The sequence below is a fragment of the Aedes aegypti genome, chromosome 2, assembly GCF_002204515.2.
Source record: "Aedes aegypti strain LVP_AGWG chromosome 2, AaegL5.0 Primary Assembly, whole genome shotgun sequence".
In the NCBI taxonomy this organism is placed as follows: domain Eukaryota; kingdom Metazoa; phylum Arthropoda; class Insecta; order Diptera; family Culicidae; genus Aedes; species Aedes aegypti.
Genome location: NC_035108.1, coordinates 360876852 through 360895987, shown reverse-complemented (window position 1 = coordinate 360895987; position 19136 = coordinate 360876852). Strand labels below are relative to the sequence as shown.

At 41.8% G+C, this 19136-nt stretch overlaps 1 protein-coding gene across 1 annotated transcript in view; it reads right to left on the bottom strand.

Moving 5' to 3' along the window:
- Window positions 1-18883, bottom strand: part of LOC5567315 (transmembrane protein 131 homolog) — a 41824-nt gene extending 22941 nt beyond the window's left edge. Inside the window, exons 1-2 of the mRNA XM_001651700.2 lie at window positions 18661-18883; window positions 9125-11399 (exon numbers count right to left, since the gene is read on the bottom strand). Coding sequence (XP_001651750.1) covers window positions 9125-11182 — 2058 coding nt within the window. The 5' untranslated portion in view covers window positions 11183-11399; window positions 18661-18883. The remainder of the gene's footprint in view (window positions 1-9124; window positions 11400-18660) is intronic.
- Window positions 18884-19136: the final 253 nt, after the last annotated feature.

Sequence of the window (19136 nt, the reverse complement as noted above, 5' to 3'; positions counted from 1 at the left end):
TCACTTTGGGGGTGTCGTTGAATATCTCGTATGCCAAAAGAGATAGTACAGTACTGTCTTCGGCGAAGTTTCAGTACTAAGTACGATCTACCTTTAGGAGTTGAGGATCATCCTTTTAGTTGAGAACTTGGCCGGTAGGGGCGCTTTTTCTGATTTGCACTATATGAACCATGAGGGATAAGAATGCAAAATTTTGTAACATATGATATCTCTGAATCCTGATGTTTTGGAAGGTTGGTGTCTTCGGAAGAGTTGTTCAGTAGCTCAAGGGCTGACATGTGGTGGTCATTCTGATACGGAATTACGCCACCAGGCGGCGCTAGTGGGCATGGAATTTTTGTTTTGCGCATAGCTCAGTTGCCTGACCACTTAGAAAGATGGCGTCTTCGGCAAAGTTGCTCAGTATCACAAGGGCTAACATTATTTGAGCCGAAAGTTTCGAAATTTTGCCAATAGGCGGCGCTAGTGAGCAAAGAATTTTTGTTTTGCGCATAGCTCAGTAGCCTGACCACTTAGAAAGATGGCGTCTTCGGCAAAGTTGCTCAGTATCACAAGGACTAACATTATGTGAGCCGAAAAGTTCGAAATTTTGCCACGAGGCGGCGCTAGTGAGCAAAGAATTTTTGTTTTGCGCATAGCTCAGTAGCCCGACCACTTAGAAAGATGGCGTCTTCGGCAAAGTTGCTCAGTATCACAAGGGCTAACATTATTTGAGCCGAAAGTTTCGAAATTTTGCCACTAGGCGGCGCTAGTGAGCCAAGAATTTTTGTTTTGCGCATAGCTCAGTAGCCTGACCACTTAGAAAGATGGCGTCTTCGGCAAAGTTGCTCAGTATCACAAGGGCTAACATTATTTGAGCCGAAATTTTTGAAATTTTGCCACTAGGCGGCGCTAGTGAGCAAAGAATTTTTGTTTTGCACATAGCTCAGTAGCCTAACCACTTAGAAAGATGGCGTCTTCGGCAAAGTTGCTCAGTGTCACAAGGGCTAACATTATTTGAGCCGAAAGTTTCGAAATTTTGCCACGAGGTGGCGCTAGTGAGCAAAGAATTTTTGTTTTGCGCATAGCTCAGTAGCCTGACCACTTAGAAAGATGGCGTCTTCGGCAAAGTTGCTCAGTATCACAAGGGCTAACATTATTTGAGCCGAAAGTTTCGAAATTTTGCCACTAGGCGGCGCTAGTGAGCAAAAAATTTTTGTTTTGCGCATAGCTCAGTAGCCCGACCACTTAGAAAGATGGCATCTTCGGCAAAATTGCTCAGTATAACAAGGGCTAACATTATTTGAGTCGAAAGTTTCGAAATTTTGCCACTAGGCGGCGCTAGTGAGCCAAGAATTTTTGTTTTCCGCATAGCTCAGTAGCCTGACCACTTAGAAAGATGGCGTCTTCGGCAAAGTTGCTCAGTATCACAAGGGCTAACATTATTTGAGCCGAAAGTTTCGAAATTTTGAAACTAGGCGCCTTTAGTGAGCCAAGAATTTTTGTTTTGCGCATAGCTCAGTGCCTGACCACTTAGAAAGATGGCGTCTTCGGCAAAGTTGCTCAGTATCACAAGGGCTAACATTATTTGAGCCGAAAGTTTCGAAATTTTGAAACTAGACGCCTTTAGTGAGCCAAGAATTTTTGTTTTGCGCATAGCTCAGTAACCTGACCACTTAGAAAGATGGCGTCTTCGGCAAAGTTGCTCAGTATCACAAGGGCTAACATTATTTGAGCCGAAAGTTTCGAAATTTTGCCACTAGGCGGCGCTAGTGAGCAAAAAATTTTTGTTTTGCGCATAGCTCAGTAGCCCGACCACTTAGAAAGATGGCATCTTCGGCAAAATTGCTCAGTATAACAAGGGCTAACATTATTTGAGTCGAAAGTTTCGAAATTTTGCCACTAGGCGGCGCTAGTGAGCCAAGAATTTTTGTTTTGCGCATAGCTCAGTAGCCTGACCACTTAGAAAGATGGCGTCTTCGGCAAAGTTGCTCAGTATCACAAGGGCTAACATTATTTGAGCCGAAAGTTTCGAAATTTTGAAACTAGGCGCCTTTAGTGAGCCAAGAATTTTTGTTTTGCGCATAGCTCAGTAACCTGACCACTTAGAAAGATGGCGTCTTCGGCAAAGTTGCTCAGTATCACAAGGGCTAACATTATTTGAGCCGAAAGTTTCGAAATTTTGAAACTAGGCGGCTTTAGTGAGCCAAGAATTTTTGTTTTGCGCATAGCTCAGTAGCCTGACCACTTAGAGAGATGGCGTCTTCGGTAAAGTTGCTCAGTAGCACAAGGGCTAACATTATTTGAGCCGAAAGTTTTGAAATTTTGCCACTAGGCGGCGCTAGTGAGCAAAGAATTTTTGTTTTGCACATAGCTCAGTAGCCTAACCACTTAGAAAGATGGCGTCTTCGGCAAAGTTGCTCAGTGTCACAAGGGCTAACATTATTTGAGCCGAAAGTTTCGAAATATTGCCACTAGGCGGCGCTAGTGAGCAAAGAATTTTTGTTTTGCGCATAGCTCAGTAGCCTGACCACTTAGAAAGTTGGCGTCTTCGGCAAAGCTGCTCAGTGTCACAAGGGCTAACATTATTTGAGCCGAAAGTTTCGAAATTTTGCCACGAGGTGGCGCTAGTGAGCAAAGAATTTTTGTTTTGCGCATAGCTCAGTAGCCTGACCACTTAGAAAGATGGCGTCTTCGGCAAAGTTGCTCAGTATCACAAGGGCTAACATTATTTGAGCCGAAAGTTTCGAAATTTTGCCACTAGGCGGCGCTAGTGAGCAAAAAATTTTTGTTTTGCGCATAGCTCAGTAGCCCGACCACTTAGAAAGATGGCATCTTCGGCAAAATTGCTCAGTATAACAAGGGCTAACATTATTTGAGTCGAAAGTTTCGAAATTTTGCCACTAGGCGGCGCTAGTGAGCCAAGAATTTTTGTTTTGCGCATAGCTCAGTAGCCTGACCACTTAGAAAGATGGCGTCTTCGGCAAAGTTGCTCAGTATCACAAGGGCTAACATTATTTGAGCCGAAAGTTTCGAAATTTTGAAACTAGGCGCCTTTAGTGAGCCAAGAATTTTTGTTTTGCGCATAGCTCAGTGCCTGACCACTTAGAAAGATGGCGTCTTCGGCAAAGTTGCTCAGTATCACAAGGGCTAACATTATTTGAGCCGCAAATAATGTTAGCCCTTGTGATACTGAGCAACTTTGCCGAAGACGCCATCTTTCTAAGTGGTCGGGCTACTGAGCTATGCGCAAAACAAAAATTATTTGCTCACTAGCGCCGCCTCGTGGCAAAATTTTGAAACTTGCGACTCAAATAATGTTAGCCCTTGTGATACTGAGCAACTTTGCCGAAGACGCCAACTTTCTAAGTGGTCAGGCTACTGAGCTATGCGCAAAACAAAAATTCTTTGCTCACTAGCGCCGCCTAGTGGCAAAATTTCGAAACTTGCGGCTCAAATAATGTTAGCCCTTGTGATACTGAGCAACTTTGCCGAAGACGCCATCTTTCTAATTGGTTAGGCTACTGAGCTATGCGCAAAACAAAAATTCTTTGCTCCTAGCGCCGCCTATTGGCAAAATTTCGAAACTTTCGGCTCAAATAATGTTAGCCCTTGTGATACTGAGCAACTTTGCCGAAGACGCCATCTTTCTAAGTGGTCAGGCAACTGAGCTATGCGCAAAACAAAAATTCCATGCCCACTAGCGCCGCCTGGTGGCGTAATTCCGTATCAGAATGACCACCACGTGTCAGCCCTTGAGCTACTGAACAACACTTCCGAAGACACCAACCTTCCAAAGCATCAGGATTCAGAGATATCATATGTTACAAAATTTTGCATTCTTATCCCTCATGGTTCATATAGTGCAAATCAGAAAAAGCGCCCCTACCGGCCAAGTTCTCAACTAAAAGGATGATCCTCAACTCCTAAAGGTAGATCGTACTTAGTACTGAAACTTCGCCGAAGACAGTACTGTACTATCTCTTTTGGCATACGAGATATTCAACGACACCCCCAAAGTTATGAAATCGCATAAGCCCTGGGTCTCCTATAACGTAGATTCCTATTACGCCCCACAACCATGTGTCTAATAGGAGACCTGACTGTACGTGCTCGTTCTCCTCGTCAATACTGTGGCGGCCAACATGTGTGGAACTGTGAACGGTAATCTGTGGCATCTTTAATTGTCTTTATAACTAGAATGCGGTGAAAAGTGCACTGCGATCTGTCAAACTTGGGTACCTTTTGCACTACCGAGGGACCAAATGCAGTACTAGAAGTGGTACCCAATCTGAGCCCGAGTGGAACGGACCTGGTATGAGGCCATGGCTAGTGCTGCTCTGGGGCATTCGATTTCGAAGTTGACTGTCGATCAAGGGCGCGAGTATTGCTCCAACGATCAACGGGATTTTTACGTTTCCAAGGGGATCCAAGTCGAGCCAAGCGTACACTCCACAGCAAAACGGGGTATCCGAACGGTTCAACCGGACAATTGTCGAGAAGGTGCGTGCGATGCTGGTTGAAGCCAAAGTTCCGAAAAATTTGTGGAACGAAGCGGTCTTAGCGGCGGTATACCTGACAAACAGGAGTCCAACGAACGCGGTATCATGTTGGAAGACTCCTGCGGAATTGTGGACTGGTCACAAGCCGGACGTGAGCAAATTACGTGTTTTCGGCTGTGAAGCGTTTGCATTGGTGTCCACGGCAAAGAGAGGCAAACTGGACCCGAAGAGTAAGCCTGCTGCGATGGTCGTCTATGCGCCGAACGCCTGTCGCCTGTGGGACAAAAAGAAGAAGTTATTCTTGGCCAGAGATGTCAAGTTTGATGAGAGCAATTTTCTGTTTGCCACTGAGATGCGTGACGAAATTCCTTTGGTTGTGGCTCCGTACGATTTCAAGGAACAAAATGATGTGGAATGCGTGCAACCCTCTGAACAGTCCGTTCAATCCGATGAGCCGCTGGTGGCTCAATATAATGACATCCTGACTGACGATGAAGAAAGCGAGGTTGAAGACGACGGAGTTGAAGCGACCGGAGCGCTCCCTTCGCAAATAGACCGTGGTTCAAACCTCGAAATGGAAACCCCGAGGCGCAGCGAACGGGAGCGCAGACTCCCAGGTAAGTTGAAAGAATTTCTGATTGGAAAAATTTTCACTGCCGCGCAGTCCCATTCTACAGATAAAGTCCGAAACCTTCCTGATGTGCCATTCGGCGGTTCTGTGGAACAAGATGAGGCCGAGCGCTTTATCTTCGATGTGCCTGAGGCGTACAATGAGATCGCTGGACGGGCCGACGAAGTCCTTTGGCAACAAGCGGTCGGTGAAGAACTGCAGTCGCTAGCGGAAAACCATGTTTGACGACTGGTAAGATGTCCTGCTGGTGTGGTTCCGCTTAAATCGAAATGGGTCTTCCGAATCAAGCCGGACGAGCATGGCGAACCAGTTCGTTACAAGGCGCGCTTGGTAGCGAAGGGGTTCCAGCAGAAGCCCGGAGTCGATTACAACGAAACGTATTCCCCCGTAGCGAAGTTGGCCACGATACGTGCCGTTCTTGCTGTAGCAACCCACCGAAGGATGCACGTTCACCAACTCGATGTGAAGACCGCATTCCTGTACGGTGAGCTTGAAGAAGATGTCTACATGGCCGTACCCGAAGGAGTCACGGCCCCTCCGAATCTCGTCTGCAAGCTGGAGCGATCACTGTATGGACTTAAGCAAAGCAATAAGCTGAACGACCTTCTGCTAAATTTCGGTTTTACCCGTTCCCGGCATGACTACTGTCTGTATACCAGGATCGACGATCGAGGGGGGGGGGGTATACATCATCATCTACGTAGACGATTTGCTCACCGCTAGCGATCGGCTGGACCTGCTAAAAGATATCAATCGTGCTCTTTCCAAGAAGCTCCGGATGACGGATTGCGGCGATGTTAATCATTTTCTCGGAATCAAGATCCGATACGATCAAGCTACTGGATATATGTACCTGACACAAGAAGCTGCTGTGGACCGTGTTCTGACGAAGTTTGGGATGCAAACCAGCAATCCAGTCAAGACCCCAATGGAGAAAGGCTGCTTACTGCCAGTACGAGCTGCGAATCCTGTGTCGCATCCCTATCGTCAATTGCTGGGCAGCCTCATGTACACGATGCTGTGTGTCCGACCTGACATATGTTATGCGGTTGGATACCTGGGTCGTTTCCAAGTTCAACCTGGTGAAGCCCATTGGCAAGCGCTGAAAAGAGTAGTCCGTTATATGTAGGGTACGAAGAAGCTGAAGCTCAAATACAAGTTGAACGACGACGATGAGGCACTGGTCGGTTATGCGGACGCCGACTGGGCATCGGATGCTGAGGATAGAAAATCCGTTAGCGGCTACATCTTCAAGGTTTTTGGGAACACCGTGTCCTGGGCCAGCCGCAAGCAACAAACCGTTGCACTGTCGTCATGCGAAGCTGAGTATGCAGCTTTAAGCGCCGCGGCCTCCGAAGGGCTATGGCTGCATGGAATCCTCGAAGACCTGAAGCAAGTCCAACCAAGCACGGCATTCAAGTTGTTCGAAGACAACCTTAGGTGTTTTGCGATGGCCACAAATACTGAAATCAAGCGTGTGAAGCACATTGATGTGAAACACCATTTTCTACGCGATCATGTGGCTCAAGGACGACTTCAAATGGAAGCAATTGGTACCGCAAACCAGATAGCGGACACGTTCACCAAGGCCCTGGAACCTGGACGTTTCCGCGAACTGAGGACCCTTCTAGGACTTACCGATTCAGGGGGGGTGTTGGAGTAAATCGGTAACGCAGTGTGCTGACGACCTGCTCGGAGACCGATGGTCTCCCTAGCAACCGAAGTTTTCTTCAATAAACAACGGTGCTATTTTTTTCATTCCTGTTCAAGTCTTCACTCAAGCTAGTTAAATAAAATTCCTTTCTGCTCTTAAAATTTTGTTCCGGTTATTTCCAACCATCAAGACCTGTATTTAATATTCAGGAACACGAAAATCACATCCAATGCATTATTGAAACCAACCAGCGAAGAGATAACACTTTCACATGAACTATAAAAATTCAAACAAAAAATCCGGATGGTGGAAATAGCAATGCCTACAAAGAGTACTATTTTTTTAAATGATAGTTTGCGTTTTTGTTTTATAGTTTTGTTCATCTTTTACCACGTAAAATGAGAAATTTAACGAAATGAAACTGATTTGTAGATTTAGTTTACGCATAAATGTGAAAGTAAAAAAAAATATATTACAAAAGTAGAGATTTAAGGTAGTTTATAAGGAATAGTGTGAAGAAACAAAACACAATCAATGTTTTTGGACTATTCTGATCATTCGAATTCAGCTCGTATAAATCCTTACCCATTCAGCAACAAACTCACGTAAGAATGTTTTGAAAATGTAGCTCAAAACTAAAATGCCTAGTTTTATCTGACTACGCTCCAAGTACTAAAACGATATCAGAAAAATACGAAAATGGGTATTAATATCCACGGAAATTATAGGTTTTGTTTCTCCTAAACGTTTATGATCAAAACATAGTTTTATTTAACCAAAATTGACGCAACATTTGCAATTAACACAAATACATTTATGTATATGGAGGAAATTTGCAATTTGTCTTGAATGGAAGGTATTACAGAAGTTCAATAAATCCAAGTAAGGGTGCCCATTTCAATCTGGAATCAAATCGTATGGCAACAAAATGCAATAAGTTTTAATTTTATGAATAAAACAAACATCTTTTGATAATTTGTCACGAGATTGATTGCCACACACTTAAACAGAGGCTATGAGTTCGGTAAATAAAATTACCGAAACTAATCGGTAATTCACCAAAACACCGATGATTCGATAAAATTTAAGGGTTTTGACAGCGCGCCTTTTTAAAAATTACTGAAGTTCGGTAAACTGAGATAAATCTGTCAACAAATTTACCGAAACATCTGTGAATTCTCAGTATTACCGAAAACTGTAAAGTATTCTGCTGAAACTTCGGTAATCGATATGACAGATTACCGAAATCGGTAATGTCGTAATTTGAAGACGTCAAACCGTGACGTGTGATTTTTTTCATCGTTGCGAAAAAGTTCTTGGAGCGGCTTAGTAATTTCAATCATTTTGTAGGCTAATAAGTACGAAGAAGGTAACTAAAGTACAGTTTGGATGTTTTCTGTGTAATAATAAACTAAATTATTTGCAGGCCGGCCATCAATAAGTGCTGTTTTGAATTATGTTTCCCCGGTCACACGGACGATATCGTTTTTGATCGATGCATCTGAAATAAGTTCCATATGCGTATGAACTTTATTGTTGTATCCAACAAGTTTACAATATTATGTTTTATCTGTTCCATATCATCTGAATGAATAAAATAGTTTCATTGATTATGATTTGCTTTTCGCTTCATGAAAAATTTGGTTTCCGAGAAAAAAAAACCCGGGGGTCTGGGGTTAGTTTTTCGGTAAACGATTACCGAAGGATCGGTTAGTTTGACAACTGCGCTCCAAAATGCAAATCACCGGGGGGCGGACCTGGTGTAGTGATTAGAACACACGCCTCTCACGCCGAGGACCTGGGATCGAATCCCATCCCCGAGATAGTCACTAAAAATGTCAGTGACGACTTCCTTCGGAAGGGAAGTAAAGCCGTTGGTCCCGAGATGAACTAGCCCCGGGCTAAAAATCTCGTTAATAAAGATAAAAAAAAATGCAAATCACCGAACGGTCTGTAGTATGTTGGATTACCGAAAGGATTACCGACTGGTCAGCTGTTGAGATTTCGGTAAATGGATTACCGAATTCGGTAATCTGATCTAAATGTGCATTCGCAGGGGACGCTACTGCGAAGGGCAGCATTAGTCGATGGGAAACAAATAATAATAAACATTACTGCGGTCGGTAGTTATCGCTTACTGAACATCTCATCCATATGATTTCAATAAACATCAACAAAAACTGAAAACAGAGACGAGAAGCTCTTATAGCTCTCACGAAGCAATAAATAAACAAAATAAAGAACACACCCCATCCTTCTATCGCCAACATATCGTTCGAGCTGATAACAAGTTCACCACACAAAAAAAACCGCTGAGCTGTCTAAATATCAAAGTCTTAAAAGCGTGCGTTTACTTACCGGGAAGCAATCATCGAAGTGCAGCAGCTCCCGGTTGAGTTCCAGGTTGCCAACGGCTGTGGTAAAGCTGATCGGTGTCACAATCTCCTCGTAGTCGGTGGTAATGCTAAACCGTCCCTGGTAGCTATCGGTCGTGCTGGATTGCACACTGACCTGGAACACGATCCAGTGCTTCGGCAAAATGGTGTGGCAGAAGATGAGATTTTCGCCTGAGTGGGGTCCACAGCCCCGAAGGATCACCGTGATGGTGGGTGCTCCCGAACCTTCCGACGTGATGGCACCCTTCCAGTGCCGGATGGCGATCTCCACCGGATTGGAGTTAAAGAAGGCGATCAGCGTTTCGCCAATCGTCGAGATCGGTAGTATACCGAAGTTTAGTTCCTTATCGTCCAGATCTAGCTTTTCGTATTCCGACGGGGGACGGGGCGTAGTTGTGGAAAATGGGAGTATACGTTTCAACTTTCCGGTATAGCTGTAGACGGGAAGGTTGTAATCGGTGACGTTCGTCACTAGGCGGATGTACGACGAAATGGATCGGTTGAGGTTGTCTGTGGTAATGCGCGATATCCGGAGGAGAGTTTCTGCCTGATCTGGTTGTAGAACTTTGGGCCGGAATCCTTCGATCCGGAAATTTTTAGAGCAATTCTCAGGTACGGTTATGTTGGAGATATATAATGGCACGTTCAAGTTGTTTCTGATTACCAAACGCCGTGGAGTTTGCGGTTGCGTATTTCGACTTAGGTGGTGGCCATCATCTGATGTACGGAATTTTAGAATTTCCGGCTCGTATTGTATGCTTCCTCTGAGGATTTGAACAGAGAAAGGAATTACGAATGAGAACTCAGGGTTTCTGTTCGGTGTACTTGTAGAATCATAGCCAACCATAACTACTCCTGATACCACTTTTAAATCTGGAGGGAATTGAGTCCAATCAATCTGCAAATGAATCATGTCTTGTGGTTGTCGAGTAACAATAACGTCATATCCTGTTAAAACGTCAAAAAGGTTTCCACGAGGAAAGGCGCTTGCTAACTTGATAAACATTGGACGTTCGCCAGAATTTGTCACATTCCAACTTATTTTAGTTAGATTCTCTTTCGTGCTATCAGCAATGATATCCAGAAAAGGTACTTGTGTGTAAAGACCAGTTTCTTTCCGTATTTCGATCTCGATTGGAACCACTAGCATTTTGTCAATAAGCGTTGGCTCTTCGCTTCCACCGGATATCTTTATTCGCACGTAAGACGTATGCTTTCCGGGAGTTTTGCCGTGAAATCGAACACGGATTACACTCCTTGTGCTGTGCGGAGGAATTTCCCATAGGGCTTGTGGACCTTCCTGGGCGCCACTTGGCAGTTCCAACTGGAAGCTGCCTCCGCTGCTGTAGATTTCCACAATCTGTAGTGGTGAATCGTGTGGATTATACAGCGTAATCTCAGGTGTAAGTGTGGCATTCAAGGGCGCCGTTAGGCCCACCAAGGGTTTGAGCCGATAAGGACACTCGATACCTTCCCCTTTGACATGGTACTGCAACAGTCCAAATGATGTGTGAATCTCAATCGATCCATCCGTAGCTCCAAGCTGTCGAGGAAGGAACACTACGTTGAAGGTGGTGTTTCCTTCCGGTGGAATGACCGACTCCTTGAAGTAAGAACTGTAGAAATCCGGCGTACTGCCAGAGATTGAGCCCAGAAACACGCTTCGACTCTTATGTTTGTTAATCAGGATTACCACCTGGTTGTGCGGATCACCAATCGAGCGTTCCAAGAAATCCAGCAAGCTGGGCTGGAACACCAGATTTCCCACCAACTCTGGGCTCGTCTTGTCGGTTCCCAATACTCCGGGTCCCCTGACAACCGCTTCGCCCCTCTGGAACATTTCGTCCATTAAATCCTGCGACGACGGCGAAAACATTTCCTGTGCGCCAAAACCCAGCTGATCGCTATGGTGCTGCTGCTGCAATTCCTGTTGAGGCTGTTCCGAATGAACCCGGGCCTTCAATTGCAAGAAGATCACCAACAGGCTAAATACGCGAATTGTGCGTTTGCTGTTGGCCATTTTTGTTAATCTGCTTCCTACTCCTCTACCCTTCGAAAATCCTTGCTTCTTCCTGTTCCCGTCTGCCAATAGTCACTGTTACAATTGTTTCTTTTTTTATTTTCGTCGATAATCCAACGCTCGATTCATTTTTCTTTCGCTCCCGGAACTTCCTCCTTCTAGATCCAGATCCTTGCTGTTCCGACTTCTGATGAATGCTTTCTTGTTGGTTCTTCCACTAAACATTGTTCAAGTCGGTGTGAGAGAGAAAAAACATACATGAAAAAGCGAGATATCAAATTACAGTGACTCAAACTCATATTCGTACAGGGCGCTGTTTTTACATCAAGTTGTTTAAAAAACAATCATAATTCCATTTTTAATTATGTGTCGTTTTGAATGAAGCTCATAGGTGTCGTACATTGTTCGACAATCATAGACTGGCATAATTTGCTTTCATCTTTGGAATAATGGATAAGTAGGGTGCCGGTGCCATTAGTGCACTACCTAAGCTATGAAAAATCATAACAAAATAACGAAAATCCTTAACAGAGATCTTTCGGTGTCAGCAGAAAGATTTCAACCTCTACTATATGGGAAAAATATAAAAAGAGTGATAAAACTATTTTTTAAGATGAAATCGCTTGAGCCACTATTGGTACACGTGTTCCAGTAGTTGCGCTAGTGCTCCAGTAGTAGACGTTCGGGAATGATACAAGGAATTTTAAACAAAATGGTAAATTTTTACATAGGTTTATCATTTTTCCCTCGGAACAGCAAATAATATCTTTCGGATAAAGCATAAAGATCATCTCTGGGGCTTTTCTTCATTTTTAAACATCCATTTCAAAAACTGCTTCCATCCGTTGATCCACTATTGGAACACGACGGCAACTACTGGTGCAAGGGAGCAAATTTTTTGCATAAACTTAATTATTTATATGACTTTTTGATAAAATAAAAAGCTGAAATTTGGCAAATCAACTAAACTAGAGACGATCTATCCACTAAAAATAGCACAAGCCGTTTTTATCGAAAAATGTACGTTTTATTCCATAGTCCAATCTACTGATACATTACAACCATTGGTACCGGCACCCTACTGAATTTGTTTCTGAAATTGAACCTATTCCATATTTGTACATCTATTAAAACTCAAACATACAACATTCAACAATATTTTTTCACTGCGTTGTTCCGATGTATAAGAGTACATTTCTGTGTTGTTTTATTCGAAATAGCTTATCTGCATTCATAGATTTTTCTTTATCGTTGCTATCTTTGAGCTATTGCAGAAAACTGATTCTCTTTTCGTACCATAGGATGAAGAATCATCTTTTTGTAGGATGAAGAATCACTATATCTTGCTTCATTAACAAGAAATATCACAGATTTATCTAATTTAGCGAAGTAGCGAAGCGAAATAGATGAGCGATGAAGACAAATCGCTCATGTCAGTTAGGTCCATTAGCGTAACTTGAGTTTAATGCTAGAGGGGGCTTAGAACCCCGACCGTCAGTAATTTTCTCAAGCATAATGCAAGTCCTGCCAGTTTTAATTTTCTAGAGGGAGCTTGAGATTTTTAGGGGGGCTTAGACACCCCTAGAACCCCCGTATTTACGCTTAACTTAGGTCCTATTGAAGTAACAGTGTAGATTTGAACAATTTATGAGCGGGCATAGCGGAAGTCAGGGAAAACTCGCCAAAGGGATGAAATGAACACCCCCTGAAAACTACATCGATTTTTGAAATTTCATTGAAAAACAGTGTGCAATCCTAAAGCTAGCAAGGAAATGAAGCAAAAAACGCTAAAGGTTACTAGCAATAAACAAATAAAAAATAAAAAATCAAAAACATGTAACCGTTTGATTACAAATTGTGGATGTTTTGTATTGTTTATATTGTTGTTTATTGGACCCTTCACGTTTCTTGTGGAAGAACAGAAGGAATACCACAGGAGTGATAGGGTTTAGTACCGATGCAATGAGATTCGTTTGCTACCAATGCTGCAGAATGGCAGAAGAAATGGCTGCTAAGGTAGACAATATGTAAAATGACGGAATATAGAAATTCTTAAAAAGAACGGCCATTACCCCAAAACGGCACTGTAATTTTTTACCGCTTAGTTTCAAACAAACTGCCCATATTGTCCCGAAAAGCCCTCATTTCATCAGTTTAGTTTGATAATGTTTGACTCCTAGAATGCTCTTTAAAACAATGATCTTTAAGGCCCAAACGCTATAATAGCGGAACGGCAACGAAATGCGGAACCAGATCGCCAGCATGAATTGTAACATGCTTGTCGACTCAGTGTTGGTAAACTTTCATTCGTCGACAGCTCAGTCGAAATGGTGTAATTCATGCTGGTGAACCGGTTGCGCTTTCCCTTGCCGTTCTGCTATCATTACGTTTGGGTCTTTATGCATGAACTGTTATTTATAAACTAATAACTATCAAAAAATATGAAAAAAAAATTTTTTAGATTATATGAAATAATTTTAATCCATAACGAATAATGAGTGCTAAGACAACGGAAATCACGCGAATGTAGTGTATTAAGTTAAGTGTTGGAAATCATGCAAAAATTTGAAGATTACATTATATTCCAATACTTTTAACAACTTTTTTTAAATGTGGCAAAACTGTCCTACATTCCCCTATACGAAACATAAATAAATTAAAAAAAAAACATTGCTAATATTTTTTAATTATTTCTGCTATGAAACTGCTTAAAAACTGAATAAGGCATTTTATTGGACGTTCGAATCTAGCATGCTTGGATACCTCTATAAGTCGATACATCTCCAACTTGATGTTCCCTAACTCGATGCTATCTGTTTCAGTTTCACATTACAATTTACCTCTCTTACTCGATACCGGGTATATTCCCAGATCCTGGCGTTATATTACTGTAAAGTTTATCCCGAAAGGAGGGCGTGCGTGAAGAAGCGAAGAGTTTTAGACCAATCAGTCTGACCTCTTTTCTTCTGAAATGTCTGGAACGAATTATCGATCATCCAGAGGCGTCGCGTGGCCTCATTGTCAACCTGTGCACTTCTAAATTAGTATCATTTTGTTTTTGTCATTATTAGGTATACCTTGGATTAAACTATTTTTAATAAAAATGGGTGTTCAAATATAATTTTCTTCTTATATTTCAGTTGTTTGAAAACGTTCAAGATAACATATGCAATTCGGGTTGTTGAGTTTGATTTATCAATTACACCAATAGTTTTTCTATTTTACCAATTTTTAATGATTATGGGCAAATTGTAAATTTGAACATAAAAATAATTCTAATTATGCGGGTCATCAGTAACGATTTCAGCAGCACTGACGAAAAGAATTAGTATTCAGTAACGATCAGTATTTTTTTTCATTTCAATTTAAAAAAAAAAACACTTTTTAAGTGCATCTTTGTCATGCTTTGTTTCTATTCGCCCTACTTCTTCTGTTTATTTAATTAGAAACAATAAACAAAACTTTATACAAAGCTTATTTATGCATCCAAAATCATATAAGGTTTTCGTAGTGGCATCAAAGCTTTAGATTTTCATGAATATATGAAGTACAAAATCAGATTTTCACACGGTTTTTACGTTGATTACGGCTAATTGAAGTATATTTTAAGAGGTCCTGAAGTTAGGCCGGAACAAATCTTAAAATCTTCTTTTGTCACCTTCCACCAAAATGTGTCAAGGGGGGGGGGACAAAAAATAATAAAATGGAAATTCAGGAAAAGTCATCATTTTTCAATTCATATATCCGTCAAATCAAAATGTTTGATCATGATTTTTTTTTTAATTCTTAACATCGATCGCATAACATTTTTCATAAAACGGCTTTCAAATTGTACTCTAGCTATTAACAATTTTAAGAAGACTGGGAAAATGTTGCACTTATATGCAACTTGAAATCATATTTAGATTATTTCAATTTGGTCCAACATGTATGTGATATTCCCGGTCTTTTCGTTATGGAAATTTCCTTGACTTCCCTGGGCGTTAAAGGACATCTTACCTGCCACATGATATACAAATGCGAAAATGGCAATTTTGGCACTGAAAGCTCTCAGTTAATAACTGTGGAAGTGCTCCATAAGAACACTAAGCTGATAAGCAGGCTCTGTTCCAGTGGGGGGACGTAATGCCAAGAAGAAACAGAATCCATGTAAATCATAAAAAAATCTATTTTCATAGGCCACACTGTTACAGTAAAACAATCAAATTGAGGACTTGTAATCCAATAACACATGCTATCTCATGTAATACAGTACAGACAAAAAATAAAACTAGCAAAAAACACGGAAAATAAAGAAAATCAACACTGAAAATTAGATAATTTATTTATTTTCCTCTTCTGACTTTTTGAAAATTTTGAAGGGGGGGGAGATAAAATTTAAATTTCAAATTTGTTCCGGCCTTATCAGGATCAAAATCGGATTTTTAAGTTCAAATGAAAGATGGCTCATATTACCCCGCAAGACCATATTGCCCCTCCTTACCCTACTTAGTGCACGCATCATGAAATATGCTGACTTTTAAAACATACTACAAGCGTGAAGATGCTGGGGTTGACGAAGGATGCGACCGCTCTTGAGTTAGTTTTCTGGTTGTCATCTGATTGGTCTGTTATTAGCACGGGTTTTAACCAGTAAACAACAAAAAGCAACAGCGTGAGTACTGAGTACCAAGCCAACTAGCAAAAACTTCCTACCGCCAGCCGCCAGAAAAATCACGCTTGCTCTTCACACCACAAGCGTGAGAGCAAGCAAAATGGATCTCTCTCGTGGATTGACTTCTGTCTTGTCTCGCCATCCGCACGCTCGAACGGATCAAATTTGTTGATGTAGCAAAACTGTGCACCGGCCAGAGTTGACGCTTTGGCTACTAACACACTGGCATTTGTAGTTCAAAAAGCTTTCTACCACATATGCAGGATTGCGTGTACGATACAAGGCAGCGCGTTTCCCGATGAGAGTGCACGCGTTGGTTTCCATCGTCACAGCAGCAAAGTGTAGCATGGAACAAAATGTTGCGGAGCATACATCGCGCGAAGCGCGTATGGAAAATTAAGTCTCAGATCGCATGAACCAGATATTGCATTTCATTTGCTTAGCAAAAATGTAATAATTGATAGGTGAAAATTGTGTTGCAACCTATCAGCAATAGAAAAAACATGAAATGGGATAAATTTTGTTGGAAGAATTATTATAAAAGCAGTACATATTGTAGGTGGTTTGGATGAACGAATTGCCACCTGTGCAGTGCACATGTTGCACATGCGGACGCGACGCCTCTGCGATCATCACATCCGTGATGTTTATTTGGCAAACCGACTATTCCAATTTCGAAGTGCTGGGTGAAGCTTCAGATAAATTCTTGGGCGGCAACTCAGCACAAGCAATATCGGAGTAGTTTGGAGTCGTGTCGTCAAACAAAATTGTACATTACTGAGCAATCTCCAAGGGTGGCGAAGTATTCAACAAATCTGTCAAAGCAGAATTGCAGTCTCTTGGTCAGAGCGTTGACAGGCCACTGCCGACTCAACTATCATATGACAAATATTCAGCGTGCTGACTCATTAGTGTGTGATAGTTGTGACTCCGAATATGGAACTTCGTATCACCTGATATGAAACTGTCCAGTTTTTGCGATGCGATTCCAATTACTTGGTAAACACTTATTGCGGCGCTCATTTTAAATCCACATCCAGCGGCGGCGGTAACGCGCAGAAGATATGCGCGCAAACGCAACGTCAAAATTCAAGTAGGCTTGGATTTTTTCGTTCTTCATGGACGCAAATGTTCCAAATTTGGTAATTTTTATTATCACTGCGACGGTATATCGACATTTTCAGATAATCGCATTACGTGGATTTATCTTGCAGAGCACAATATTAAGTGAAACTGAATTCAGAAGTCTGAATCTTCAAGACATTCTGTTATTCTTAACCCGCTGTGGTAATGAGCTATAGGCTCTCTTTACGCTCATGCGTTTTGCAGTGCCCTTTTTAGGGCGCAGTTCGAAGCCATTGTGGTATGGAGCTACATGCTCTCATATCGCTTATGCGATCTTCCCTCTTCAAGGGATCCCACTCCTATTTTCTCCCATCTTTCCCTTCCCTTTCTTCTGCCATCGGGTAGATGATGAAATAGGCTCAAATATGGCGATGGCACAAATCTCCCAACTGGTGGGGAACGTACCTTTGGAGCCGGCCTTCTGATACCTCAATGTTCCCTAACTCGATGCTATTTGTTTCAATTTTGCCCAGAAAGAGACGGGCACGTCATCACCAACAAAAATGTTACCAGGGCCATTCACATATCATGCTGGTTTTTTGAACATGGACATTCGACCACTCACCTTCTTTTACGTGTAACAAATTTGATTCGTTCACATCTGACTTACCTGAGTTAGCTCAGGAATGTCAAACATTTTTGTTTGCGGACGACACAGGCCTTTCCGCCAAAGGACGAAGTCTGCGTGTCATCTGTTACATTGTGTTGGATATTTTTTCTTCATACTTGCAAAAATGGAAGATTTCTCCTAATGCTTCCAAAACTTAACTTATAATATTCCAACATGAACCAGAAGCACTTTGTCTGAAACCTTCAAGTAAACTGCCCATAAACGCATAATTGTCCCATGTGAATAGGAAATCCAGCAGACATGGGACTGATATGCTTTTATGGGCAGTAAACATGTTATCACGATGGTCAGAAGCTAAGTATCTAGGGCTCGTGCTAGATAAACATTTAAGTTTTAAAAATCACATTAAGGACATTCCAGCCAAGCGTAACAATTATGTAAAAAATATTTATCCAATCATTAATAGAAAATCTAAACTTTGTCTTAAGAACAAGCTTTTGGTATTCAATCAAATTTTCAGGCCAGCTATGTTGTATGCTGATCCAATATGGACTAACTGTTGTAATACCAGGAAGGAAGCTCTGCAGAGAACAACAACAGAACAACTTGTAATGCGCAGAGGATTCAAAATAAACTTTTGAAAATGATTCTGAGTTCCCTTCCTGGTATAGTACTGTAAACTGCTGGAAGAATAAATTAAATGATTACCAAAAAATATATTCAAACCAATCTACAACAAATTTCGATATCTAAGGAAATCATCAAAGCATTTCTAAGAGGAAAATCCTATCATTGAAAACATTTATTTAATCAGACATTTTTTGAAGTGGAACAATCATAATCAAGTCAAAATGGATCAACAACTCTTCTTCAAAGATCAAAATGAGTGTATAAGTTTCATGTTTGTCGAATAAATTGACACCCACGACCTTCATTAATGATAAAACATTTTGAATATACAATATAACATTAAACTTTAGTAGGTTTCTTCTTAAACTTGTAGTGTCCTGTACACTTATGAAATTGAGTCACTGTAGAGCAGAAAAAAAACGTCATGAAAAAGTCCTCGAAAAACACACGCGACGTCTTCGGTCTCTGGAGCCAGGAATCCAGACGATTTTTACTTACCGTTTTTTTCGCTTCCGGACCGCTTTTCTCCTTCAATGGACACTTCCCGGATGGAACCGGTGCCGCCAACTGTGATATGACGCAAGTTTTGATCGCTTTTGTTGTGTCCCCGAAACGGGATCTTTATTTTTTCGACAGCAAACTTTGCACCACACAAGAGCAAAAAATCCGACCGTGTCGTCTTATCGCTCTGCTGCTTTTCTTCTGTCGCCTTTTCAGCGCTCCGCTCGCACACACGAGACACAACACAAGCGATGCAACATCACGCACACAATCCGAATCCCGTTTCGGACATTGACGAGGGGTTGCTCGATGAGTTTTGAGAAATCGCGTGGGACATGGAAGAGAATTTTGTTTTCATCGTAGCATTGTTAAATAAGGTATTCACTTCTTCACGCAGCGAACTAGACTATCGAATTTCATACATTTTGCCTTATGAAAGGTGGAACGATTATTGCAATACGAAAGCTTTATAT